General features: G+C 42.7%; 2 protein-coding genes across 9 annotated transcripts; one reads left to right on the top strand and one right to left on the bottom strand.

Annotated features, from left to right (window-relative positions):
* Positions 1-171: 171 nt before the first annotated feature.
* On the top strand, positions 172-21,145 carry mmp13b (matrix metallopeptidase 13b). 8 transcript variants are annotated; one of them, XR_015087470.1, is made up of 15 exons: positions 172-645; positions 732-799; positions 7,011-7,243; positions 11,295-11,355; positions 16,175-16,251; positions 17,041-17,168; positions 17,273-17,421; positions 17,659-17,784; positions 17,866-18,021; positions 18,141-18,261; positions 18,341-18,474; positions 18,573-18,732; positions 18,945-19,048; positions 19,141-19,373; positions 20,892-21,145. XR_015087470.1 is itself a non-coding variant. In XM_086035868.1 (15 exons), the coding sequence occupies exons 5-15, from the start codon at positions 15,953-15,955 to the stop codon at positions 19,239-19,241; spliced, it is 1,383 nt and encodes a 460-aa protein (XP_085891994.1). In that variant the 5' UTR covers positions 7,098-7,243; positions 7,329-7,392; positions 7,999-8,066; positions 11,295-11,355; positions 12,590-15,952; the 3' UTR covers positions 19,242-19,643. The 8 variants fall into 8 exon arrangements, 7 of the variants coding, with proteins under 7 accessions (XP_085891993.1, XP_085891994.1, XP_085891995.1 ...); XM_086035868.1 differs by lacking the exons at positions 172-645; positions 732-799; positions 20,892-21,145 and adding exons at positions 7,329-7,392; positions 7,999-8,066; positions 12,590-16,045 and having other exon boundaries at positions 7,098-7,243; positions 16,141-16,251; positions 19,141-19,643; XM_086035867.1 differs by lacking the exon at positions 20,892-21,145 and having other exon boundaries at positions 19,141-19,643.
* LOC147144385 (matrix metalloproteinase-20-like) lies at positions 742-5,683 on the bottom strand. Its single transcript, XM_086035884.1, has 7 exons — positions 3,817-5,683; positions 3,562-3,723; positions 3,356-3,485; positions 3,136-3,269; positions 2,900-3,056; positions 1,763-1,866; positions 742-884 (listed from the first exon to the last, which is right to left on the bottom strand). The coding sequence occupies exons 1-7, from the start codon at positions 3,860-3,862 to the stop codon at positions 784-786; spliced, it is 834 nt and encodes a 277-aa protein (XP_085892010.1). The 5' UTR covers positions 3,863-5,683; the 3' UTR covers positions 742-783.
* Positions 21,146-26,969: the final 5,824 nt, after the last annotated feature.

Here is a 26,969-nt window from a genome sequence, read left to right as displayed (position 1 = left end):
TTTTTAGAGTGATTTGTCACAAAGACCGCTGCCATATTTTTGTTGTGAACAGCGGTCTCTTCACCTTGATGATAACCTTTGATAGAGAAAAAACATAGTCCAGCTGCTTTGGTAAATAGACTCGGAGTGAAGTCCAGCATTGCATTGCGTTATTTGGACCCACTGAAATAAATCTGGAGATAGTGAATGCGCGACGTATTTGACAGCATTTTCAGATGGAACAAATTCAAGTCCAGACTGCGGCACGTACGTAATAACGAGGTTGCGCCGATAAAACTGTCTCATGGAGGCATCGTCAATCCTTCCCATTGTCGCTCGTGCGCGGCCATTTTCTTGGACGGAGCCAACACGGCTTTACTGCCAACAATCTGGAAAAGCTCCACCATGTCACAGCATTTCGGGATGCCGCGAAAGAGCAGCAACATACCGCAGGACGTCTGCCAACTCGGTCGGCTTGAACTGCGACGCGGCTCGCTTCGGCGTGTAAAATGAAGACGCGACGACAGAACATGGCCTCGCTTTTGCCAAGCTGGTCAGGCTCAAGAGAGTCTTGCAGAGTGCTCATTACCACGCCGGCTAAATATGTTCGGCCATATGTTCCTCGCTCCTAAACGGCATCGATGTGAAAAGTGACGACCCAACTATGTGAGGAATTTGTTACTCCGCTTTTGGACGCGAACCAGACACATTCTCGGGTTTAAATGGCAATCCTTTATTTTTACTGACTGCAGGTCAAGAAGCGAAGAAGAAGAGTGTTTCTCATGCGAAGAATCGTGCTGAGCATCAACAGCCAAGCCAGGTATTTGCCCTCTCCACTCCAGCAATGTGCTTGTTGGCGTAGTCGTACTTGTAGACTTCTGGTCCAACAAAGAAGTAGATGAAACCTAAAATGGGGGGGGGGGGTTAAAAATGACTTATGCGATGGTTTTTATTGAATGTGGTTTATCGTTGGTGATCATACTGACAAATGATGGCCGCTCTAAAGCCAGAGGATTGCAGATTGTCTCTGTCCTGTGACAAACACTTATGTCCAATTTTGGAAAATGTTTTAATTTTGTAACAGGGAAACACCATTCATGTCAAAGTAAAAAAAAAAAAATGGAAAAAAAGTCTTTGTCACAGGACAGAGACGATTTTTCTCTTTATTGAGTATTTGATATTTATTGCAGCTCACTAAGTAGATTTTAGTGCAGTTTTCAATACGAGTTCATCCCAAACATATTTTTTTTCCAGAATATGTTCTATGCAGGCCCACTAGTCTAAAGACGGCATTCTGATTAATATTGCGTTTGTGGATACCCTCCCGTTTTTAGCTAGCTCAGGGGGCGGCCATTTTGTCACTTCTGTTGACTGAAGATGACATCAGAGTTGCTCAGGTCTCAGATAATGACCAATCATGGCTCACCTGTTTTCCGAAACTGAGCCATGATGTCATCGATGTCATCGTCAGTCGACAGAAGTGACAAAATGGCCGCCCCCTGAGATGGCTAAAAGTGGGTGCATTTTTGCTGCTTAACCTATATTCCACAAACGCAATATTAATCCGAATGCCGTGTTTCAACCAGTGGGCCTGAATAGAACGTATTCTGGAAGAAAAATGTTTGTTTTGACCTCCCCTTTACAGTATATAAATAAAAGTGTAAGACAGAGTTTAGGGGCACTGGGCAGTCAGCCGCTAGTTAGCCGTTCAAATAGCCAAGGGGGTTGCGCGGTATACACTGTTTGTTCATGTTTACTGTGGGTGATAATAACTAGCGCTTACCTGCTTTATGAACGGCTGCATTTATTGTTGAGTTGAGTCCAGGAAAGTCCTCGCTGATGTACTTTGGGTAACCAAAGTCCATCACTCTTCTGTTGTCATTGAAGCTGCATCAGTAATTGAGAAATAGTTATGAGTCCAAAAACCAAGTTGGGACCTTTGAGGTTGCAACTGCGGTTCCGTTCGGAAAGTATTCACAGCGATTGACTTTTCCTACATTTTTATGTGACAGCCTTATTCCAAAATGAGTTTCATTCATTTTTTTTCTTAGATATTGAGAACACAGCACCTTATTAGGAAAACTTTTTTTTTTTTTTTAAATGATTAAATCAAACAAATAACGATCCAATCTGGATGTCACATAAAAAATGTGGGAAGCCTTGTGAATACAAAAAATCGGTTTTAAATTCTACAAATAATGATGATGTCTGTCTAATGTCTATTTGCACTTTGTCACTTCTGTCCACTTAAAATGACATCACAGTTGCTCAGGGTTCAGGTAACGCCCAATCAGGGCTCAACTTCAAAAAGCAGCAAGTGACAAAATGGCTGCTCCCCGAAATGGCGAAAAACGGCTGGATTTTACTGCTCAACTCTTATTCCACAAAGGCATTATTAAAGCAACACTGTGTCACATGTCAGTTTTTGTTGATTATGGCGGCGCCATGTGGACAAAAACGGTAGTGTTTTGACAAAAATCAACCACATTTGCCAGCGCGTAGGTCGTGAAATCCTGAGCCGTCCTTATAGCGAAAGGAGGAAGTGAGTAGGCCGTAAAGCAATTCAGGACATTTGTATTTTTTTTTTGTGTGCCATGGCTGATCCCATCCTCCTCAAAGTTGCTTTGTGTTAGTAAAAATGATACAGACCCCCTCACGGGCATGAACTCCCATTCAACTACTGTACTTGTAAGTCAATGTTTCATCAAAAGAGTTGTGAAAATGTTTTTTGTTTTTTTTTTTTAATTAAGGTCGATTTCTTGCCCTGCGCTGCTTTAATCAGAATGTCACGTCTAGACGAGTGGGGCTGCATAGAACATATTCTTGTGAAGACCATTTTTGGGTTGACTTTCCCCCTTTAAAAGGCCATCTAAAATAACCTCAAAAGAACCAAATATGTAGTCTGGCGTGTATGTTGTACCTCCAATAAATGTCATGCATGAAGAAGAGGGTGCGTCCTGTTCTGGCGATGTGCACCGCGGCATCCACGTCGTGCACCCAGGCAGGAAAGCCAAAGTGGTACAGAGCTCTGGGCTTTCCTTTCACGATGGAGCCTTTCACCGTCCAGAACGTTGATTCTGTCACAAAATATGGCATCAAATTCATACAAAATGCGCAGTGAAAACTTTTCACTCCATAAGCCTAAAAGAGAGTTACCATGAATGAGGTAAACGGTAGACCTGCGCGGCACCCAGAAGGCGGCATCAACGCCGCTTTCTATCTTAGGCATAAAGTTGCTGATTGGACCTTCTTTGATATCGTGCGCCTGATTGTGTTTCATCCAAAGGTATCTGGATGGGAACAATGCGCTCAGTTAAAGGCTGAACCGTAATGAGCGAGCACAAAAAAAAAAAAAAAAAAATCATCATCAACGCACCTGCCTTTGAAAAAGAGAGTGGCATCCCCGATCGTGGAGACGGCGTCGAATGTCACACCAGGAGCACATCTGTTTGCTACGAGTCGAGGGAACGGTCTTGAAAGGTAGTCCGGGCCAGTTTGGAGCGGACCTGACACACATGAGCACACGTTTGAGGCACAGGATTGAGGATTATAAATGTCTCCCAAGATCTTAGATGACTTTACGGTAAAGTGCGTTGATATTGGCGACATCCTGTCTGGAAAGGAGGTTGTCCCCCGAGTGGTAGGCCTTGTACGTGGGGTGCATCAGTGATGCCGGTTTCCTGGAGTGCTTTAGACCCAACACGTGGCCAAGTCCATGCGCGGCCACCACGAAAAGATTCAATCCTGCACGGGGAAGAACGATATGGAACCGATTGTCGCGTTGTCGGATGAAAGCCGCTCTTGCCTTCTGGGGGGTTAAAAATGAGAAGAACCAACCCGATGTGCCTGTTGCTGTCCAGCGCTCGTCATCATCAAAGTGCATTTCTCCCGCGCCGTCCTGTCCTGGACCAAAAGCATGAGCCAGCGAGCCACCGGGTCCGTCAAATGGATATGAATCACCGTGTTCTTCATGATGTAATCCAGAACAAAGATGTAAGGGAGTACTCAATAGAGCGCAGACCCCCCCCCCACCAAGGGAGAGGTGTCAGAATAGTTCCAGGACCGCAGACCCGAAAGATATATTTCAAACCCGAACGACAAGTTTTACCCTTTGAAGTCATCTTTCTGGAGTCTAACGCACTTTCCCAGCCTTCTCTGCCACAAAGTTGCTCGAGCGCGGTAATATCGTTGGCCTCTTCTCGCACACTGAATGAAGCGAATGCTGCAGAATGTCTTTGTAGATGTTCTGGTTGATCGTCCGGCCCCCTTTGAGTTGTCAATTATATCTTCTGCGATACTGGTCCTGGAACCTTTCCGACACACCTTAGGCTCTATTTATGTCGGCAGCCCACGTGCACTCGGCGTTAAAAAACTGGACTAGACTAGTTTCATACTAGACTTTAGACCAAGTGAAAGCAGGTCTAAGTCGTGGCGCAGGTGGTATAACGCATTCGGGCATTGGCAGACAGATTCTGCGCTCTGCTGATATATGGTGGATGTCGTCGTATTTGGTACGGACATCAGCTTGTATCGAACCCTCTGAATCGTAGAAATCAATTCATTGAATGTATTATTATTATTATCATCTTTAACTCATTCGAAGCCAGACATTTTCAGACGCTCTTTTAAAGTAAGGTTTGAAAAAAATTTTTTAAATAAAAAAAATGACTGGGATTGAACGGCTGGACTGCGAAAAGACAAATAAATCCGTCAATGGCAGTGACTGAGTTCATATATTTTTAAAGGCAAACCCCGTATTGCGGCACAACTGGTGTGTGTGTGTGTGTGTGTGTGTGTGTGTGTGTGTGTGTGTGTGTGTTGGGGTGGTCACACACGAACTCATGATTGAGGGCTGAAGGCGGTCTCCAAGTGCCCATTTTACAACATCCGCGAGTGGAGATTATTATTATTATTTTTTCAGTTCTTTCAAAACCAGACCACACGCCTGTCCTGCGCTGAATTTAGAGGGAATGAAGCTTCGATTGGCCGGCAATCAAGTCAGCTGTGTTCAGTCTCACAACAGCGCAAACGCTCATTTCTAACTGCACCCCGTCTACGAAAACGCCACAAGAAAGAAAACTTACTCCACCCATGAGCACAGTTGGACTGCACTTTGCGCCCGACTTGCAACCGGGCATAAAAATAGGTCCCCATCGTGTTCACAAAAGTACGCGTGTGTGCGATGAAGTCATATTTGTTTGTGTCCAACTGCCTTGTGGCTTTTTACCGCCATCATCGGTGTGCACGCTGACAAGAGCGAGGCAATGGATGACAATTCAAAGACACGCGCAAAACACAAAAAGCCAGGAATCGGACGATTCACGGCGGGAAAAAAATCGTCCGACGCCAGGACCGTGTCGTTTTTGATTCTGTAGTGGAGGAGCGCGTCGCCAAGAAAAGAGATCACAATCCATCCTCCTCGACGCAGGACGACATTAGAATTCAAACAACAACAACGGCAACAAAAAAAGCCAAAAACAAAGCGCCGTGTGTTTTTTGTTTGGCAGTACATCTAAAAGTTTCCTAACTGGCCGGCGACTCCTTGGTTCATGCGGAACGGCGGAAGACGTTAAGATTAGACACAGAGGACCGCTTCCATCAAATGATGAAAAGGAAAATACAGAAAAATGTACGGGCTCCTTGCCCGGTATGTGTCTCAAAGGTTCCATGGAAATCGAGTGAGCATTTCTGGCCCAACGATCAAACACAAAACGGCTCACGTCGCTTTCTCATGCTTGGGCCCGGCAGATTTAATCATACTCTTTTTTTCACTCGAAGAGACAATCGCTGTTTTCACTTGGCGTCATCTAAAGTGCATCCCGGTGAAGGCGAAAAGCCTCATTCCTGTTGGAGCGCTCAAAGGAGAGGAAACCCACCCAGAGTGGCAAAGTCCACCGTGATGTCAGCGTTTGGGCTGCGCGAGCGGACAAACGTCCGACCGCTGGCTCCGGCCCAAACGCCGAGCGCCGACTTGAGCGCCGAGCGGACGGTGCTGCCGGGCACGTCTCCGGTGTGCCTGCCGATGCTGAAACATGACAAAATCTTCATTGCATCGCCGGCACGACGGCCCGTCACAAACTGGTTCGCAGCTTTGGACAATTTAGAAACGGAATCAAATATTTATTCGCTATGATTTTTCACAGTTGGCGTTTTTTTTTTCCCGTATTTGAAAGCGTTAACGCCGTCAGGCGGTCATTTTTGCAAAGTTGCCACTTTTGTCACAGAAAAAAAGGAACAAAACTTGGCTTTGTAATGAATCCTCCTCTCAAGCGGATTATAAAGTTCCGTTTTTGGGAAACGTGTTTAAAGGTGAGGACAACCCAAACATATTTGTATCCAGAATATGTTGGCCCACTAGTTGAAACGAGGCATTCTGGTTAATATTGTGTTTGTGGAATCCGAGGAATCCACCCGTTTTTAGCTAGCTCAGGGGGCGGCCATTTTGTCACTTCTGTCGACTGAAGATGACATCACGGTTGTTCGGGGCTCAGATAACGACCAATCTTGGCTCAGCTTCAGAAAACAGGTGAGCCCTGATTGGTCGTTATCTAAGCCCCGAACAACCGTGATGTCATTTTCAGTCGACAGAAGAGACAAAATGGCCGCCCCCTGAGATGGCTAAAAGTGGGTACATTTTGCTGCTTAACTCATATTCCACAAACGCAATATTAATCCGAATGTATTTCAACTAGTGGGCCTGAATAAAACATATTCTGGGGGAAAAAAAAACCTTTGGGTTGACTTCCACTTTCAAATGGATGCTTTTTTTTTTTTTTATTTGAATTGGACGCCTGGGATCGGTGCCACTGAAGTGAAAAGTTCTCCTGATTATAATTCACATAAAAACAATTGTATCGTATATTACAGCCTCCCGGGCGACTATTAAAATAATTCAACACCCTAAAAAGAATATGAGGAGCTTCTACTGTAAAGTGCCCTCTTTACACCATAGCGTACGGGTTTCATCAAGGTATTTATCCACCCAATCAAAAGCGAAATTCTCAAGCAAAGGAATCACTTCTCACCTGTAGGTGATGACCTTGCTGTTCCATCGTGCCCCGGCTTGGATATGACTGCTGTCCTCTTGGGAATCTGGAATCCCGCAGCGGGGCCTCCTCATGACCTGCAGCGTGTCGCCGTCCAGCCTTCCTGTCGCGTTGAGCCCGAAGAACGTCTGCATGTCTTTCAGCTTGGACGCAAAGGAGAGGCCGCTCTGCTTCCGCCGTTCCACAGGATCCGCTCGCAGCTCGTAGTAGCGCTTGAGGTATTCCTACCGTAAAATGACATGCGGAAATATGCAAAGCAGTCGTCCATCTCATGTTGTGTACACTCAACTGACATTTCAATAGGCGGTACCTGCACAGCTGTGTACATGAAATGTGAGAAAATAAGGAGAATCCTGCTTATGGCGAGGTACGTTGGTATCTTAAGATGCGAGTTCAATTCATTCTATTCATGACAGCCGTATCTAAAAATGGCCTTTCCAGACTGAAATGAATGGAAATGACAATTGTCCATTCCGGCGTCACCGCAAAAAAAAAGAGCAAAAAGGTTGGCAATGTATTTTTAGAAATGCAACTAGCATACTACAACATTGCACTTAATGAAAACATAAAATACAACCATTATTAAATGATAGGTAAATAACAGTTTTGTGCATCATGAGTAAGCCATTCCCAGTGTGTGTGAATTGGCCACGGGTGGCAGTAAAAGTCATGCAGACACAAAATGAAGAAGAGTTTCACAACGACTGTAAGTGACTCAGCAAACTAAGATGAAGAGTATGTTCCTGTGAATGTTTTTATATTGTCTGTCAACGTGTGTTGATGCACCACTTGTTTTCACGTATCAGTTGCTTAATGCGTGATAAAATCGCCACATAGTTGCTGTTTGTTAGCACGTCTATGCCACTTTGCATTGTCTGTTAGCATTACGCTAGCACGTTCTTTTTTTTTTTTTTTTTTTGTCAGTGATTTAGTTGAATACACAACATTAATCGAGTTTGATTTCTCCTTACAGGGCTCATATTCGGCTCCCAAGTCAAAGTAAAAAATCGGCCGGAAAACGACTCGTATCTCAAAAAACTTGTAAGTCGGGTCACTTGGTGGAATCTCAATGCGTCATTGTATTATTCACATCAATATGTTTCCATTCCACTCTGGTGGAAAAGTGTTGATGCCTTTTTTTTTTTTAGGGCTGATCAAGCGCTGTAAATGTCATTGTGGTATCCTTAAAAAAAAAAAAAAAAAACGTAGGTGATATTGGCCTTCAATTAAGCCACACCACAAAAACAAAGGCGGTCGTGATTTTTAACAAATGGTCTCTTCGGGCAGACTGCGTGAAAAGATTAAAAGTAAAGTGAAAGAATGAGTCCAAGTGTGGGGGGGGGGGGGGGAAAGAATTTCAAGAGAACTGTATTGACATACCTCTCCTACGTCCCTTGGTTTGCAAGTGATTTCACAAAAAACACCCCCGGGTTTTGCCATTGCCAAAAGAGACGCCATTTCAGGCTAAATCCCATGCAGTCCTGTCACATGAATCTTTCCTCCACTTACTGTGGCCGTTTTCAAGTCGGCGCGTGCGGTCGGGGAAGGAGAGGCGGCTCCCTTGGCCACGGACGCGGGCGCCGCCGGGGCCGGGGCGACTATGAGCGAGAGCAAGAGCCAGATGGAGAGCGCCATGACGTTCATTGGAGCACACAGAGATGCCACTCGCGCTTAATGAGGCTTTTAAACTCTTTGCGGACTCGCCCGGCCTCAGATCTTACTGGCGGCAAAGGGAGGAGTTGGCGGGCGGCGAGAAGCCAAGGGGAGCAAAGGCGTGACATTTAAGCCGTATTCAGATGGCAGAACATCATGTCACTTTTTATTTCGACAGGCGGCTGTCAAATGTAAATAGTTGCAGTTGTCTGATGTAGAGTACATATGCACTTTAGGACACATTTTGACCCACGTTTATTCGTGTAGCGCAATTCGTGCACAACACAAGTCCGTAATGGTTCACAAAGGCAAATGAAATAATGAGTCGAAACACGATTACACGAAAAGGTTCAAATGAAGAAAAACGACAAGATAAAAGCAGAAGGAAATGAAAATGAAAAATTGTGTAGATTATTGGAGTTAAATTCGTAAAAATCGAAGCAAGATGGTGAAAACAGGAAATCATATTTTGGAATTGTGAAGAAGTGGCCAATAAAGTTTGAGGAGATCTCAAATGTTCAGGAAGTTGGTTACACAAAAGCATAGACAGCAAAAACTGCTTTAGTTTGTTTGGTTGTGGTTCTGAAACCAAACCGCTTTATGAACCCGAAGACCTGAAGTCTCCGTGGGAATTCCAAGAACTTTGTTAAATTTCCAATTTCACTCTGCCCTAAAGCGAAAGTCAACAATTCTGATTCATTTTGCCTTTGTGGAATATAAGTTAAGCAGCAAATTGCACTCGTTTTTAGCCATCGTTGGGGCGGCCATTTTGTCTTCTGAAAATGACATCACAACTGCTCACAACGACCAATCACGGCTGACCTGTTTTCTCAATCTGAGCCGTGATATTTTTTTCAAGGATACTGTTACCAGTAAAAACTCAAGACATAGTTTAAGATGTTGATTTTTTTTTTTTTTTTTTTAAATCATGGTAATAGGTTTGGTATTTTATAAGAACCGATTTTGTGTCAAAGTGTACAAAACAAAACTGGGCCTTTGTAGTGTTCTATGAAATTATGGAACTTTATTAGGATTAATGTGCACTTTGAGCGTAATCTTTTGCAACACAACCGCCCGGATGATTCCCACAGACTGAGGAGGTTCCCCCAAAATAATCCCATCCTGAGCCTAGTCTGAAACCTTATCTCACGAGAAAGATGACATTATGGGCATTTTTTTTTTTTTTTTCCCCCGGGCAGACTTGGGCGGTGCCATCATAACTTGAGTCCACAATTAAGGTTGATGGGTTATTGTGGGCCTTTATAGGACTATTAACATTCCTCCCAAGGACAATTTAAGCCCCGCATTCCTTCAGGAGGAATTTCTGTCATTCTGGTTTCACGGCGGGAGCGCACAAAATGCAGTCAAGTCAAGTGAAGCGTAAAAGTGCAATTCATTTTTTAGCGGCACGGTAGTTGAACAAAAAATAAAACCCCACATTTTCTAAACTTAACATAACCCAAGAATTCCACAGCTGTATGAAATGAGAAGAACTCACTCAATGGTCATTTTGTTACGCGCACATGCTTGGGATCATTAATGTGAGCAGTTGATTAGAAGCACCTGTGGCTCGAGACAAACCGCGGCGTGGTTTTGAATTTCCCATCTCTACTCCTCAACAGAGAATATCCTCACCTCGGTGCTTCACCACATGGCATAGTGCAGGGGTCTTCAATCCTGTTCCTTGGGGGCCCGCTGTCCTGCCTGTTTTCCATCTCTCCCTGCTGCAACACACCTGATTCAAATGATCAGATAATCATCAAAGTCTCCAGAAGCTTGATAACGATCCACATCATTTGGATCAGGTGTGTGTGTGTGTGTGTGTGTGTGTGTGTTGCAGCGGGGAGGGATGGAAAACAGGCAGGACAGCGGGCCCTCGAGGAACAGGATTGAAGGCCGCTGCTTTAGGTGGTTGTTAGTTCAATTTCATTTCATTTCAGTTTAAATGTATTGTTAAATTTCCAATTTCACTCTGCCTTACAGTGGAAGTCAACCCAAACATATTTTATGCAAGAATATCTTCTATGCAGTCCCACAAGTTGAAACAAGGCATTCTGATTAACATAAAACGTGAATAAAGCAGCAAAATGCACTTTTTAGTCATCTCAAGGGGCGGCCATTTTTTTCCCCTTTCTGTCGACTGAAGATGACATCACAGACCCGCAGGGCTCAGATAACGACCAATCACGGCTCACCCGTTTTCTGAAGTTGAGCTATGATTGGGAATTATCTATGTTGTCATTTTCAGTCGATAGAAGTGACAAAATGGCCGCCCCCGGAGATGGCTAAAAATGAGTGGATTTTGTTGCTTAACTCATATTCCACAAACGCAATGTTAGAATGCTGTGTTTCAACTGGTGGGCCCGCTCGGATCATATTCTTTAAAAAAATATATGTTTGGGTTGACTTCACTTTAAGCGAGTAATAATGCACTGCCATGTTGTTAAAGTAGTTGATTTCTTTCACACGGTCGCTGTGCTGTGTTGATATTGACCAATAATCAACTCGGTGAGAAAAAGTACAGATTTGTGTTTTCATGATATTTTTCACGACTGAGCTCATGTGGCATTTATGTCACTACTGTAATATTCATGACAGATGTTCTTTCTCCTGCAGCTAAGGTGGGCGCAGAAGACTGCAGTCACTTTCACCTCTGGATCTCTGCTGCCCTCTTGTGGTGAGTTTTCAATTGGTTATTGCATTTTGTTCCGTGCGCCATTCTATTCAACGTTCAAGATTACAGTACTGTACAACTTCCTGCTGGAGACGGTTCGCCGTGACGTCACACCTCCTTCCGAGTGGCATTCGTGCCGATGGCACAAAAGTCGTGCATGTAGAATGTTTGAGAAAACAGAGTACATGACTTGAATGACTTATTGTAATGTCATCTTTGCATGCCACTGGCGCCAAACAAACTTTTGGCACAATTCCAAACATGAATTGGTCTATTGCATTCTACAGTATAGTTAAAGCGGAGGTCCACCCAAACATTTTTTTCATGAGTATGTTCCCAGCAGGCCCACTAGTTGAAACAATGCATTCTGGTAAATATTGCATTTGTGGAATAAGTGTTAAACCACTCGTTTTTAGCCATCTCCGGGGGCGGCCATTTTGTCTTCTGTCAACTGAAAATGACATCACACACCCTCAGTGCTCAGATAACGACCAATCATAGCGCAGCTTCAGAAAACAGGTGAGCCGTGATTGGTCGTTACCTGAGCCCTGAGCAATTGTGATGTCATCTTCAGTCGACAGAAGTGACAAAATGGCCGCCCCCAGAGATGGCTATAAACGGATGGATTTTGCCGCTTAACTCATATTTCCTATTAATCAGAATGCCGTGTTTCAACTAGTGGCCCTGCATAGAACATATTCTTGTGAAAAAAAATGTTTTGGTTGACTTCTGCTTTAAGAGGGAATTACCACAGAGTCCAACTGATGGTTTTATTTATTCTTTCTTTTTTATGTACCGGTATATTTCATTTTTGGTACAGACCAGTGATTCAGGTGCATTAGCAGCTGGAAAATGAAACCTCGGCAATCCATGTCACTGTCCTAACAAATTAATTTTTTGCTAATTCTCCTCCAGGATTAAGCCAATAATCAAAATAAATAGCCTACTACTTCTACAAATACATGTTAACATCCATCCAGCGTGAGTTTTTCAAAAAAAAAATTATTTTTTTGGGTTCACCAGTGAGCTGGGGCAGTTTAAAGAGATCATCTTAAAACTTACTTTGCGGATGGAATGTCAAACATTGGATGATCACGGGACACCTTCATTGTACTGCTCACAAAACGAATCCATGTTTCAAAACTTTAGCCAGAAACAAAGTGGTGACTTTTTTTTATCTATTTATTTTTTATACATGACTCCTCTGTGGAATCTGGCTCGTGTGCAACAACGGCAGAGAAATCTTTACCCGATTGACTGTCACGAAACATCTTCCGGGCAGCATGAAGAGAATCGCTCTTACGGCATCGCTCTTATCTGACACAGCGGGGCGGGTGATCATTTTCTACAGCAAACGCGGGGGCGCGCGCGCACGCGCGCGCGACACACGCTTGGGCGTTTTCAAGGAGTTGAGAGAACGGCGAGGGGTCAAGTGAAGGACGTATGGGAAACGGCGTTTCATGCGTCGACGTCACCGCTATAGAAAAGCTGAGGCTGAGTGGAAATTTCAGGAGCTCGGCACATTTCGGCCACGGGGACCGAGCAAATAAACAATTCCAAAATATGCAGACGAGAAGTGACGCACTATAAAAACACAACTCTGGCTTTGCAGACCTCAGCAACCAGTCAGCAGCAAATACATAAATCAACTTTGTAGCATCACTTGACGTCACTCGAGGAGGTACGGACAACATTATGGAAAGTTTTTGATATTATTTATACTGCAGGGGCTTTGAGATATGAGGTGTGGAAAAAATGGATTCTTGGGCTCGTTACAAGTCATGTTGACCCTTCTTATGAAAACATAATTATGAAAAGCAATCATCATGATATGAATAAGGTCTGAGTTGACTTTTTTTTTTTTTTCTTTAGCTTTGACCTGAGCTGTTTTTTGGTTGGATGGGGGCACTGCGTGTTGTAATCTTTTACATTGCTTTGACTTTATTATCATCTCGTTTTTTTTTTCCCGTTTAAAAAGACATTATGCCGTGGAACTCATATTGTTTTCGTGTCTTAAGAGGACATCTGAAAAACACTCACCAAGACCTTTAAAATCAGGTGTGAGTCAATTTGGTTTGCTCCAAATGACAAAAACGTATTCCGGTGAAGCTGGTCACATTTCACCCGAAAGTAAAATGCCACAATGCCAAAGAAGTGATTTATGGAATATTAAGTGTTTTTGTAACTTGTAAGATGTACTGGAAAGCACTCATGTATACCTTTAATATATTTATATATAAAAGTTGATGTGCTTTGATTTTTTTTTTTTTCTTTTTTTTTTTTTGATGTGAACTGAACACTTGAGATGTTTTATGCTCGTAAACACAGAAAAAGATTCTAATGCTTGCTAGGCGCGGTGTTAATAATGTAACTGTTACTGACCCTCAGATCTGCAATCATGTCATCCGGGGGTTGCAGAAAACGGGTCACACGCACACATGCAGAACATGTGCGTGTTTGTCAGGGCCCATTTTAAAATACGGTCCAAATTCCCCTCGACGGCCAACTTCCCCTCAATGAGTCACAACGGTCCGCATCGTCCCGCGCAAGCAGCCATGTCGCTCCAAAACATGAAACCAAAGTGTGGATACAGCATTTGTTTACTACGTGATATCAGGACGGGTGCAGATGGTAGCATCCGATGTTGAATGGGATATTTCCACCCAAAATTAAAAAATTCCAGTCAATCCGGATGAGTCGCATTCAGGTCATCCGAGCACTTTGCTGAACTTGAACACAAATCTTTTTGAGCACTGAACATACGGTACACTTGGTACCTCGACAGGGTGTCCTCGCGTTTAGCATCTTTTCAGCATCTTTTCGTGGACGGAAGCCAGCTGGCTCGATCATATCTTGACAAATTCATCAGTTGGGGCAGCACTCAGCCAAGATTGTTTTTTTTTTTTGTTTTTTTTTAACGGAAACAGGCATCAAGGAGCCGTCAAATAGAAACATTCATGTGTTCGTTTCTGAACATTTGTACTCGGAACGCTTCCATCGCAAAATGTACATTTACGGCACCGCCAGACCTGGACTTCGCTTTGCTGTCATTGGCACCATAGAATAATCATTGACAAACCTAGAAACCTGCTTTAAGCCATTTAATAAAAACTCTTCAGCCTCCAAATAATGTGTAATAAGTAGCAGGAGTCCATTGAAGTGCATTGCCGCCGGCCAATCGCAGTGCGCAATTTGCACTTTGTCTTCAACTGACCTAACATGCGTGTTTTTGATTCCAAAAAAGGAAGCCGTGTAACTTGGAAGGTTCTCATATTTACTTCGATTTTCATGCAACGTCACCTATAAGGTACTTTGCTCGCATGTGATGCTACTGCACACAAACCCGCTCCAAACCCGCTGTGATGCGCAACAGTATTTAGGTATGTGCAAACATTCGCGCCATCCTGGATTATATGCATATTAAGGATGTAAGGATTCATCGAAAATCGATTTAAAATCGACTCCCCCCCGATTAATTGAGTCGATTAATCGAAAAGTGCGTTGATTAGATTCATCTAGAAAATGATATCTTGAAACATCACTATATGTTTGTATATGTATATATATATATACACACACACACACACACACACACAGTATTCGGGGTGTGCATCTCTCCACAAAAGACGACGCAATACAATATCCGATACTTTATGTGGGAAACGATTCAAGGAGACTCTACACAAACTTAAACACGTTTGAATGAAGTTTAAATGTGCCATTTCCTTCAAAGATCTCTCCCACAAAAGACGATTTTTTTTATGTATATCCCGATTTTATATATGTATATCTCATCGCTCTCCTGTGAAAAACATGCATGTCCGTTTTTTTCAATTTTCTTATTTTTACAGGAACGGTGTTTCCGCGTTACAGACATCGCATTAACGTGAACATTTATTTCAAACGTTCCCAAAATTGGACATAAGTGTTTTTCACAGGACAGCGACCATATATTATGTTGTGTGAATATAAACAGGTGCTAACACAGGTTTATTGCACCTTCCAAGGGAGAAAGTTGTTCTGCTTGTCACTATACATCACTGGCATAGACAGATGGGCAAAGATCTTTCCCTGATGAATAAGAAATAATGCTCATGGAATGGAAATTTTCCCATCAGCACCCCGGATGGGAATCGCTGACGTGTAGACGGCAGAATCAGAGTGATGATTTACACATATTCTTTTTTGTAATGTCAACTGCAGCTGTCTGATTGAGTAATAAACTCATCAGCTTATCATTCCCATACGTACATCTTTTTTTTTTCTTTTTTTTTTGTTAACCCAACAAAAAAAATGTGTTTATTTGTGACGCTGCCGCATATCGCCTGCGTCCCATCATGAAATGCAACATCGGCATTTTATTTATTTATTTTTTTTTTGCCACACTGACATTTGCCAAGTGTGTTTGGCACTTCAGAAGCAGGCGCTCAGACAAACACGAGCGCCTTCTCGTCACTTAGGAGGAAGTGGCGAGGTGCTTTTACATGAATCACTTGGATCATTTAAGGGAAAAAAAAAAAAAAAAAAAAAAAGAGGAGGTCGAGCATTATAAATACCCCCCTTCCAGACGCACAGTATCAATGACTTGTAGACAGCCACCATGTTATTTTGGCTGCTGCTGCCACTGGCCACTCACTCCTCTCTGGCCGGGCCTTTGCTCGCCACGCAAAAAGACGAGCGGCTGCGAGCTGAGGTAAGAGCCCAGGCTGGATGAGCCCCCCCCCCCCCCCCCCCCCCCCCCCCCCCCGTCGTCGTCAATACATTCATCGCCTCTTTTGTCATACGCAGATGTACCTTCGACGCTTTTATGACCTTCCCGTAGGTCTGCAAAGCCAGAAGAGGACAGCAGGGGACTTTAAGTCCAAGCTGAAGGAAATGCAGAGGTTCTTCAACCTTGAAGTGAGTATCTGAGTCCGTATCGCATTTTTCGAGACTTCCACTGGCCACGTTCGCTCGTTTTATTTTTGCGGCGAATTAACTGGACGTGCAAACAACCAAATATGTGAGTGCGCCGACGGGGGGCGGGTGTGATCATTCCGGCTGACGTTAGCTCACGATGAGCATGTTGTGGACCTCCACTTAGCAGCACGATCCAGTCAGCGAGCCGAACGCGTACTCGCTGTTTAACAAATGAACAATTTCCGTTTTTTTTTTTTGGGAGGTCTTCATATCAGTTGACATTTTAGCGCGACAGAGTGGACACGCTAAGGTTTGACAAAATCCAGCAATCTTGTGAAAAAACATAAATGTAAATATTTGTTTCAGCCTTGATTGATGAAAGACAAAATGCCGGTTGCCTAGTCGCCGATGGTGTCAAAGTGTTTCTCAAAGAGCAGTTGTCCCATCATGACAGGGTGGACACCAATTTACGGGACGTGCATATTGTTCAAAAATGATTACGAAAGTGGAATACGCGTGATGAAAATGACTCGTTTTAGCAAATAACTTTTGGGCAAACAGCACGTCCAATTTTTTGTTTTTAGCATGATAGCAGGTAGCCGAGGTTCACTTTTCCTCCAGTTGTGAGTGTGAATGCTTGTCGCTCTCGATGAGCAACCGGTTGAGGGGGCAGCCTTCCCAAAGTCCGCTGCTCCAGCTCACCTGCGATACTGAACGGGATAACGAGTATCGAAAATGGACAGGTGGATTTACTGGAGCCGTGTTTGTGTCTTTTCGCCTCCCGTGCAGGTGACCGGCAGTCTGGATGACAACACTTTAGACTTGATGACTCAGGCGAGATGCGGCGTCCCGGACGTTGGCGAATATAACCACTTCCCTCGGCACCTCAAATGGAAAAATAACTTTGTGACTTTCAGGTATGCTTCCGGAGACGTAAATGTGTAGAAACGTTTTTGGGTTTTTTTGTTTGTTTTGTTGTTGTTTTTTTTCTGATCCGTCATTCATTTCGTAACGGTTTCAGGATTGTAAATTACACACCGGATTTGAGGAAGTCCGACGTGGACCGAGCCATCCGCGCAGCGCTCAATGTGTGGTCTGATGTGACGCCGCTGACCTTTAAGAAGCGGTACTCTGGCACCGCTGACATTATGATCAGCTTTGGGAGGAAAGGTACTCACCCCAAAAATGTCACATTCATCCGAATTTACTAGCGAAAGCCAGAATAACGCTTAAATCGTTCAGTGCCAGACTCTCTTTCACCCTAACGTTTGTCAAAAATATCTCAAGTAAGTCCCTGTGATCGAATGGCTGCAGTGTGAAAAGACAAATAACGGCAGTGAATGAGTGAAATGAATGTTGATCGATTGACACATTTAATCCCAACACGTCTGTAACCGCGCCACACAGAACATGGCGACCACAACCCTTTCGACGGTCCGAACGGGCTGCTGGCTCACGCTTACCCGCCGGGCCAAGGCATCGGAGGGGACACGCACTTCGACGAGGACGAGCACTGGAGCAAAGATTCGTCAGGTCATTAAACTGCCTTTGAAGTCGAGTTGGCATTTCGTGAAAAGAAAGACGATGACAAATGGATGAATGTTCTCCTCGCAGCCTACAACCTGTTCATCGTGGCAGCACATGAGCTGGGCCACGCGCTCGGTATGTCGCACTCCACAGACTCGGGCGCCCTCATGTACCCCATCTATTCCTACGCGACGGGGTACCCGCTTGCCGAGGATGACGTTAAAGGCATCCAGGCGCTATATGGTGACGACTACCAAATCAATCACGCGTGACAAAAACCCAAGGTTGCTTGCTTTGTCTTTTTTGATCAAATATTGAGATTTTTTTTTTTTTTTTTTTTTTTTTTTTTCTCGAAAATGCAGGCCCAAACCCAGATCACAAGAAAGTCAAGCCAAAGCCAGACGCCCCCAAAAAATGTGACCCCACTTTGAGCTTTGATGCGGCTACGGAACTCAGAGGAGAAACCATCATCTTCAAAGACAAGTGAGCCCAGGTCAAGTTGGTCAAATATAATATGAATATCCAATTTTACCAAATTCTTGCCGATTGTTTGACGTTGCAGATTCTACTGGCGTCTTCACCCTCAAATGCACGAACCCGAGCTGACACTGATCAAGTCCACGTGGCCGTCAATCCCCAACAAGGTGGATGCAGCCTATGAGAACCCAGAGAAGGACCAGGTCATCATTTTTAGCGGTGGGTTAACATTTTCAACACATTAGGATTTAAAAAAAAAAAAAAAAAAGATATACATAGAGTATATTTGAAGCAAAATCTCGCTGTGTGTTCGGCAGGGATCCGCATGTGGGCTTTGAATGGCTACAACCTTGTGGACGGTTATCCAAAATACATCCACAAACTCGGACTTCCCAAGAGTGTGAGGAAACTGGATGCGGCCGTTTACATCAAAGACACGGGGAAAACGCTCCTCTTTCACAAAGAGGAGTATTGGAGGTAGTGTATGTGACAATTACCGTATGCTAGCTCATAGTAATGTTTTATTTTTTTATTTTGTTTGATGCAAAAACTACCCTAATATATATATATATATGTACATACACATGCATAGAGAATACTGCCACTGTGACATTGTCTTTATTTTAAATTTCGTATTTCTAATCTGTGTGAATCATTCCTCACTTTTTTTTTTTTTTTTGAACTCCCAGTTATGATGAAGCAAGCGGCACCATGGATAGAGGCTACCCGCGATCCATAGAGAAAGATTTTCCCGGAATGGACGACGAGGTTGATGCTGCAGTTTATCACTACGGTAAGCAACTTACTTTTCCCTGTCACTCAATTTCAATCTCAAGTGAAATTTCAAAGTAGTATTTTTTTTTTTATTGTCTTTTTTTTTTCCAGGATTCTTGTATTTCTTCCATGAGCACACGATGTATGAGTACAGTTACACGGCAAGGAAGGTCATACGTGTCCTGAGAACCAACTTTATTCTGGGCTGCTGAGGTTGCCGACGAGATGCAAATGCATCCGTAGGGAAATGGAAATCCATAGCAGGTGGCGTAGTAGCAAAATGAAAATGTTTATTTGCAACAGTGCTGGACACAGACAACTCGAGATTCCCCATCATTGTGATGGTATTTATATTTATTCTTTTGGTTCATCATTTGTTCTGTTTCACAGCAAGTTTGCCTGTCTCGCTCAGTATTTGTACTGTAGAGGATAATGTGATAGTGCGAAAAGGTCTGCACGCTCTTGTATATGAAACATTTGTATTCTTTTTTTTTTTTTAAATGTATTACAAAAAGAAGGGATTGACAACTTTAAACACGGCCCATTTCTAGTACTGTACTTGTTATGATTTTCGTGCTATTTATTGCCAATGATAAATAAAACATGTTCAGTGAGTTTGCTTTTCATTTGAACATTACTTCATTGATGAACTCCCTTTTTCTGTCCTTTTGGTATTTTTGTCATTTATTTATTGAAAAGGGACAGTGCATATTAATGAACATTTACATGTAAATATGCCAGAATTAGCCAACGGCTACTTCCCATCTGCAGTCCCTGCCATATGTTAAAAACCGGGCGAGTTATATAAATATATATATATATATATATATATAGTACTACATTTTTTAAGGATTTGTCATTCTTCTGGTGTACACAGCAGCTTGTTAAATATTTATTCAAACTATTCTATAAAAGGTTGCAACCAACTGGGTGTACTACTGCCCCAAGATGCATTATTGTACTTACATGAATGATTTACGCCTTCAACAAGCAAACCCACGATGAAATTAGCTGTTAACCTTTAATTGATAGTATATTAAGCTATCTGAATGAAGAAGAAAGAAAGAAAGAAAGAAGAAAAGGGTCAAGTTTTGTTGAAACTCTGATTTATGTAAGTCCAACCTTTCACACTAGAGGGGGCCCGTATTCAGATTTTGACAGCATGAAACCGCCTTGTGTTGTGACTCAGCAGCTAAAGTTGATTACTGTCAATTTGATATTTGTTGACTGGATATCTTTTAGCTTGAAATGACACAAAAAGTGGCCCAGAAATTGTGCTATCAATGAAAACTCAAGCATTTCCGTTTATCCTTATTCATCTCAATGTTCAGCGCCAGGGGTAAAAAAAAAAGGTAATTACTTTTAACTAGATAATCAGTAATAGACGATTTCACAAATAAACGTTAATTAACTCCTGAGCCGTTCTGAACTCCGTCGTAAACCAAAACAGCAGCATCTATCATTGCATGTAAACAGTCTCTCGGATGATTTAAAATGTGAAGTCTTGTAAACAAGCCATGTGCACTTGTGCAGTATTAAAGATTCCCACGTTGAGATTTCGTGTCCCAAAATACTCTTGACTCAAGAGCCACTTTTAAGCCCGTTTTAGACGTCTGCCTCCTCCAACACACCTGATTCAAATCATCAGCTCATCAGCAAGCTCTTGCCTAATAACGATTCTTATCATTTCAGTAAGCATATTGTTGTTGTCATTGCTTTTTTTCTTTTCATTTGGTAACGGTAAATTGAAAATGACTTCGGCAATTATGCTGAGTGCAGATTATTCTTGTGTTTTCCAAAGGCATTCGTCAGCTTTAAATACGAAGCTCTAATTGCTTTTCTGCGCGATTCAAATCTTTCAGGTTGTGGCTGAAGCGATGGAACTTTTGGATGGAGAGTAGAGAAGGACAGCTGAAGGGGGGAAAGCCATAAAAAGCGAATGAGCAAGCATCCTTGGAGGAAAACCTTTGCACATTCCCGCCTAACGACGGCTGATGGAAACCAGATGGTGGGCGGAAAACGACAAATGAATCATAACAATGACTCCTCTTAACTCCTGAAAACTCCCCCCTTGAGGTCAGCAGGATGAGAGGTGATGATGCAAACACTCCCCACAAAATCAAAACAGACCTGACTTCCTCTTCGGTCCCTCGACTCGACTTCTTGCTTCAAAGCTGAACACAGTGCAGCCGACGTTTTGCAAAATGACTTCTTCTATAGTGAATACACGATTTGTATGTATGTTTTCACATTTTTTTCAAGCGTTAGGGTAAAATAGAGTCTGAAAATGTCCGGCAGTGAATGAGTAAATGAATGATATTTATCTCTGTGAAGTCACGCATCACGTTATTTATTTCTCACAAAGATTACCAACAATAATTTAACAAGGTCGGAAACAGATAAATATCAATATGCAAGACTTTATTTAAATTAATTTTTTTTCTTTATTCTTTCTGCAGTGATCTATTTTTAAACAGGCACCACAAGGTACTTTCTGCCCGAGGGCACCATTTTGATGCCCCCCGGGGTTTATGTAAATCCAAGTAATCCAATCATCTTCTTCTTCTGCCCTACTATTTATGATATAGAAAGCAATAACCAAATAATCAACCTGAAATTTAAAGGGTTAAAAATCTTAAAAATGACCGACTATTTAATCATTTCAATCTGGGATGAAGTTTATTCAGACATAAAGTCTGATCATTTTCACTTGACGAAATGAACATTGCCGCGCTAAAGTTTAACCTATACACTTTCATTTCATTGATATATCGTTTTTCTGAACTTCCTGAATTTTCATAAAGTGATCAAAGCGGTCAGAGTGACAGTAAGAGCTGCGCACGTGCACACAGGCACACACATCTGCCAGTGCACGGTGTTGTCCTGTAGGCTGCAGCAGAATGCAAAGTAGATTTGGAGCAACAAGTGACGAACGATACGAAAACACTTTTTTTTTTTTTTTTTGGCGATGTATCGGATTGGGACTTGGTACTTCAAAACCAAAGACTCCAAAAAATGTGATCAGGACATGCCGAGTAATTTGGTGTCCATACACCAACAAGTACACCGGAACTTCCTCCTCCTTGCGATTCCTGAGAATCCACTCGTGTGTCGTGTCACTAATCAGAATTGATAGTGTGGCCAAAATGATTAGGCCGATCACATTCTTTCGAGAGGAGAGATAAGAAGCAGCAATGGGCAAGGTTTACGGTTCTCAAGAAAAAAACAACTACAGCACAGCTGTGAATAAGTTGGCAATAAAGTAGCAGTGTTATCGGCAAAGTGACCCGGTTGCACTTGGACTGAATCCGATTGGATGCCGGGTGCGGCCTATATCAGGATGACCCAAAAGCCTTTCTCAAAGGGATCATCTGAAAACAAGAAGTTATAGAAGAAGAAAAATGAGGATGTGAGCTCGCCTAGTTGTTGTTGTTGTTGTTGTTGCGCCTCAACATGCAAAGTCATGTCCGCTCCCCTCCGTTGATGAAGATAACCGCTTGGGGATTACATCGCAAACCGGAATGGATATGCAGGAAACTAAGTAATAATAACTATGATGTTTTGGTTTTGGCCCCACAATAGACACACCTATAAACTATTATTACTTCTCCACTTGACTCAACATGAAGTCAGCCTACGGAAATGTCAGCCGTGAATACAGGAGAACAAAATAAGCCGTTTCCATCAACCCTGTGGACAATAAAGTGCGGAGGTGGGAAAAAGTTGGTGTTTAAAGGGGAAGTTAACCCAAAGATATTTTTTTCAAGAATATCTTCTATGCAAGCCCACTATTTGAAACAAGACATTCGGATAAATATGAGCCCTGAGCGGGTTGTGATGGAATTGGACTAAAAAAAAAATTTTTTAAATGCAGGATGCATAAAGTCAAGTCAAAGTTGGACACTTTGTCTAATTGTAATCTTTTAATGGAGCCGTAAAGAGATTTCAGGAGGTTGAAAAACACTTTTTCAATCTTTTGTCACCGTGTTGAGAGGCAACCAGCCAACAAGCCGATCTTTGTGCTGTGCAAGATGAGCCGAGCTTTTGTTTGTGTGACCAAAAAAAAAAAAAAAAAAAAGTCTGAGCCGAGCTGCAACACGCTGACACGGTTCATCTGCGTCCTTCATCACCGCTGCACCAACGAGCCAGCACGGCAATCGGATCAATACCACCAAGGCAAACATATTGTAGCTACCAAAGTCCGTATAAAATGAGATGGATTGTTGTTGTATGTAGACTTTATTCATATATATATATATATATATATATATATATATATATATATATATATTATTATTCTAAAAATACAGTTAGAATGAAGACTACTGTATACATAACGGTGGCCTTTTAGGGTTAAAAGGATTCGGGTTAGAAGCAATACTGGACTACAGGCGTAGTCAATTATGGGTTATTACTGGAGCTTAGTAGGGGACCTTCTCTGTCTCTTCTTCTTGCTCTTTCTCTTCCAGAACAGCTGTGCTGCCTGACATGTTGTGCCAAGGTGTGCTACACCTGAAACTCTTAATTCAGACTTTACTTTATAATATACTGTCAGAATCTGTTTAAAAAAAAAAGAATCTCTTCCAAATCTACAATATAGCGGGGGTGCAAACGATAAACCGACATATAGTGGGCGAACACTGTCGGTAAATTCTTCAATAGCAAACCTTGAGCTAGTCAGCGGTTTAGCGTACATCTGCTGGGATATTTATGAACATAGGGACAAGTGAAACCAAGGACATCTTTTAAAAACAAACCAACCCAAAAGGTTCAACAGCTAAGCTTGGACATTTTGATATCCTCGGTGAGGTCTGATTCAATTTGTGCGAAATTAAGAGCGCAGCGGCGCTTAATAAAGGCGGCTCCGACCGTTAATCCCTCGCCATCGCGTCTCACAGCGCCGTTGATGAGCATTTCATTCACTGCAGCCACCTTTCTCCGGTCCAATTGTTTATTGCCAAAAGAAAGATTCATTATCACAGTCCTCACACTGCCGGAAGTTGACATTTCTTATTGGGAAGAAGCCAGTGGCAAGGAAAGAGAGTCTTGTCCCGTCTTGTTCCACCAATTGTTAGTCTGTCTGTGATTACACAACAAGGCCATGTTGTATCAGCCTGTTGATCTGGTGGAAAAATCACTGCAATTTTGTCATGACCCACTTTCAACTCTGTCCACTGGGAGGGAGCAGAAATGGCTCCGTCTTGTTCTCGACGCCAGTGTCAGTCAAGTTGCGAGTGGCCTTTGACACTCAAACGCGGGGGAAGTGGAAGGGAAACGACCGCAAAAACGAGACGTGGGGAAGTCGGGATAAGCCGACGCAGCGGCTCGCTGCTCGTTCAGTCCATAATTTGAACAGTCACTTAGCAGCCGTCAGTGGTTAGGCTCCTCCGTACTTGGTGGTCATTTGCGGTCTGCTGACTGCCCTTCACGTACTGTCCCTCACACAAGATTAAAATGCTGATAGAGACTTGCAGTCTGTTGCTTTGCTCCCACATTGTGGAATGTGCTGCCTTTGGTTCAGCCCGTCCAAGTGGCTTGACTTGTTTTGATTTTTAAAAATATACAATAAAATGATTTTTTTAAAAATGGTCTCTCTAGGCTTCACTTAACATACATGTGTGTTTTTTAAAGCGCAAATCAACCCAAACATTTTTTTTTTCAAGAATATGTTCTATGCATTCTGATCAATATTGCTTTTGTGGAATATGAGTTGAGCAGCAAAATCCACACGTTTTTGGCTATCTCCACTTGCGGCCATTTTGTCACTTCTATCGACTGAAAATGACATCACAAATGCTCAGGGCTCAGGGAAAGACCAATCGGGGCTTAGCTTCAGAAAACAGGCGAGACGTGATTGGTTGTTACCTGAATCCTGAGCAAACTGTGATGTGATTCCCAGTCTTCAACAAGTGACAAAATGGCCGCCCTCTCAGATGGCTAAAAACGTGTGGATTAACAAACGCAATATTTATCAGAAGGCCTTGTTTGCACTAGTGGGCCTGCATAGAACATATGAAAAAAAAAATTGAAAAAAAAAATGTTTGGGTTGACTTTGCTTTAAGGCCTGACATACAGTAATTACTGTTAATATTGTCATTTCAAACTTAACATTTATACTGTACATTGTTTCTTAATATGTTTAAATTAGTCACAACCTTGTAGGTCTTTTTCTTTAAGCTTGAATTTGCGGCGATCCTTGTTTATTTGTTTGAATTTGCCACCCCTGTCAAGCTAGCTTTTAACACTTTGTCAATAGCACAGGGTGTGCGACGCACCTTATTTTCTTTAGCTAACACAAACTCAAAACAGTGACTGGATTTTCATCTTGAAAACACGAGTCTCCCTCCTTTTTCCATTGTTATTATCCACGTGTCCTTTTTTTAAAATTATTATTATTATATTCATGCAGTCTAAACATAACATGGCGCACACGTGACGTCACTCTCCCAGACAGGAATGCCAATTGTGAAGTCCCAGAATGCCCAGAATTATTGAAAAAAAAAAATGCATATACAAAGTACATCCATTACCAGCATTAGTGAAACCAAACAATAATTAATCCATACATTTATTTGCACTTCTCTTAACGGTTTGTCCTCGATTGACTGCTCTGTTCTCTTTGTGGTGGAGCACAATTGAGTATGTTTTATGTTACTGTAATCCACGTATTCTGAAATCGAATCAAGTCAAAACAAAACAGATTTTGTACATAATTAAGCTGATTTGCAGTGCTGGGGAATTCCACGAATGACTGCCTTTTCACGTGTTTTTTTTTGTTGGTTTTTTTTTTTTTTTCTTAGCGAGACTACGTGTAGTGGGAGAGAGTGGGGGACATTTTGTGATGGATGACCTTCTTCACTTGTAACATGTAAGTGCTTGAGGAGAAAACGCACACATCTGGAAGTGCTTAGTGCAATGGGCTCATCCACTGAGGGCTCACTTACCCTCCTCTCCTCCCCCATGCAACACAATCGTCACTTTCGCAAATAGACACTCCGGTGCGAGGCAAGTGTGTGCGTGTGTGTGTGTAGGGGGGTGGAGTGCTTAAAGACCTATCCGAGCATTTAGGGCTCCTCCCCCAAACCCCGCAAAAAAAAAGATGGAGTAGTGAAAAGCCCCACACTTGTATTTAATCTGTAAAGCCACTTTTATTTTTTTTTGAACGTGAGAACATTTTAGGGGGGATCTCAGGATGTTGTTGTCAAGAGAAAGAGGGCATCATGTGAATGTTTGCTTTGTGTAGAGCCACTTTTGTATTTATTCAAGCCTCTTTCTCTGCTTGTCAGCTTGGCAGTCGACCAGCCTAAACTGGCTGGGTAACATGCCAAACTCCAGCACGCCTGCGTAGGACCCACTTGACCGTTCCTAAGGCCCGTTACGCAGGACCGGTCCATGTGTTTTGCTCTCAACTTCGGAGAAAGCAAAATCTCACACAATTCTATCTCACGGCAGGTATATCGAGACAACTGACTCAAGTCAGAGAGCACTAAAGGAATGATTCAATATTCACATGAGCTTGTTTTTTTTTTTTTTCTTTGCCTTTTTAGCAAGTTTTTCAAGCTAAACTTGGGATTACGCCTGTCATCAGTTTGTTTTACTTGTATTAACAGCAGTTAGCACGGCGCTTTAGTGGTTAGCACGTCTGCTTCACACTTCAAGGTACAAATCTCAGCTGTCTTTCCTGAGCAGCTCAGCTGTGTGCGCAGGCCCACCCATGGCTCCACCCCTGGACCCAATTGTGCCTTATTTTGAAGAGAGACACAACACGCCCTGTCGGTTGCGAAGTAGTCATTGTGCTGAGACGCACATCACAACGACAAATATAGAGTGGACGGTGACACAGTCTTTACTCATGGGTGGTTTTTTTTTGTTTTGTTACCACTATTTACCGACTGACACACCTAACGTGGCTATGACGGACAGAACACGAGTAAGCAAAA

Source organism: Filicampus tigris, chromosome 7 (assembly GCF_054856515.1).
Source record: "Filicampus tigris isolate MCC_2025a chromosome 7, RoL_Ftig_1.0, whole genome shotgun sequence".
Classification (NCBI taxonomy): domain Eukaryota; kingdom Metazoa; phylum Chordata; class Actinopteri; order Syngnathiformes; family Syngnathidae; genus Filicampus; species Filicampus tigris.
This window is presented reverse-complemented; position numbering and strand designations above follow the sequence as displayed.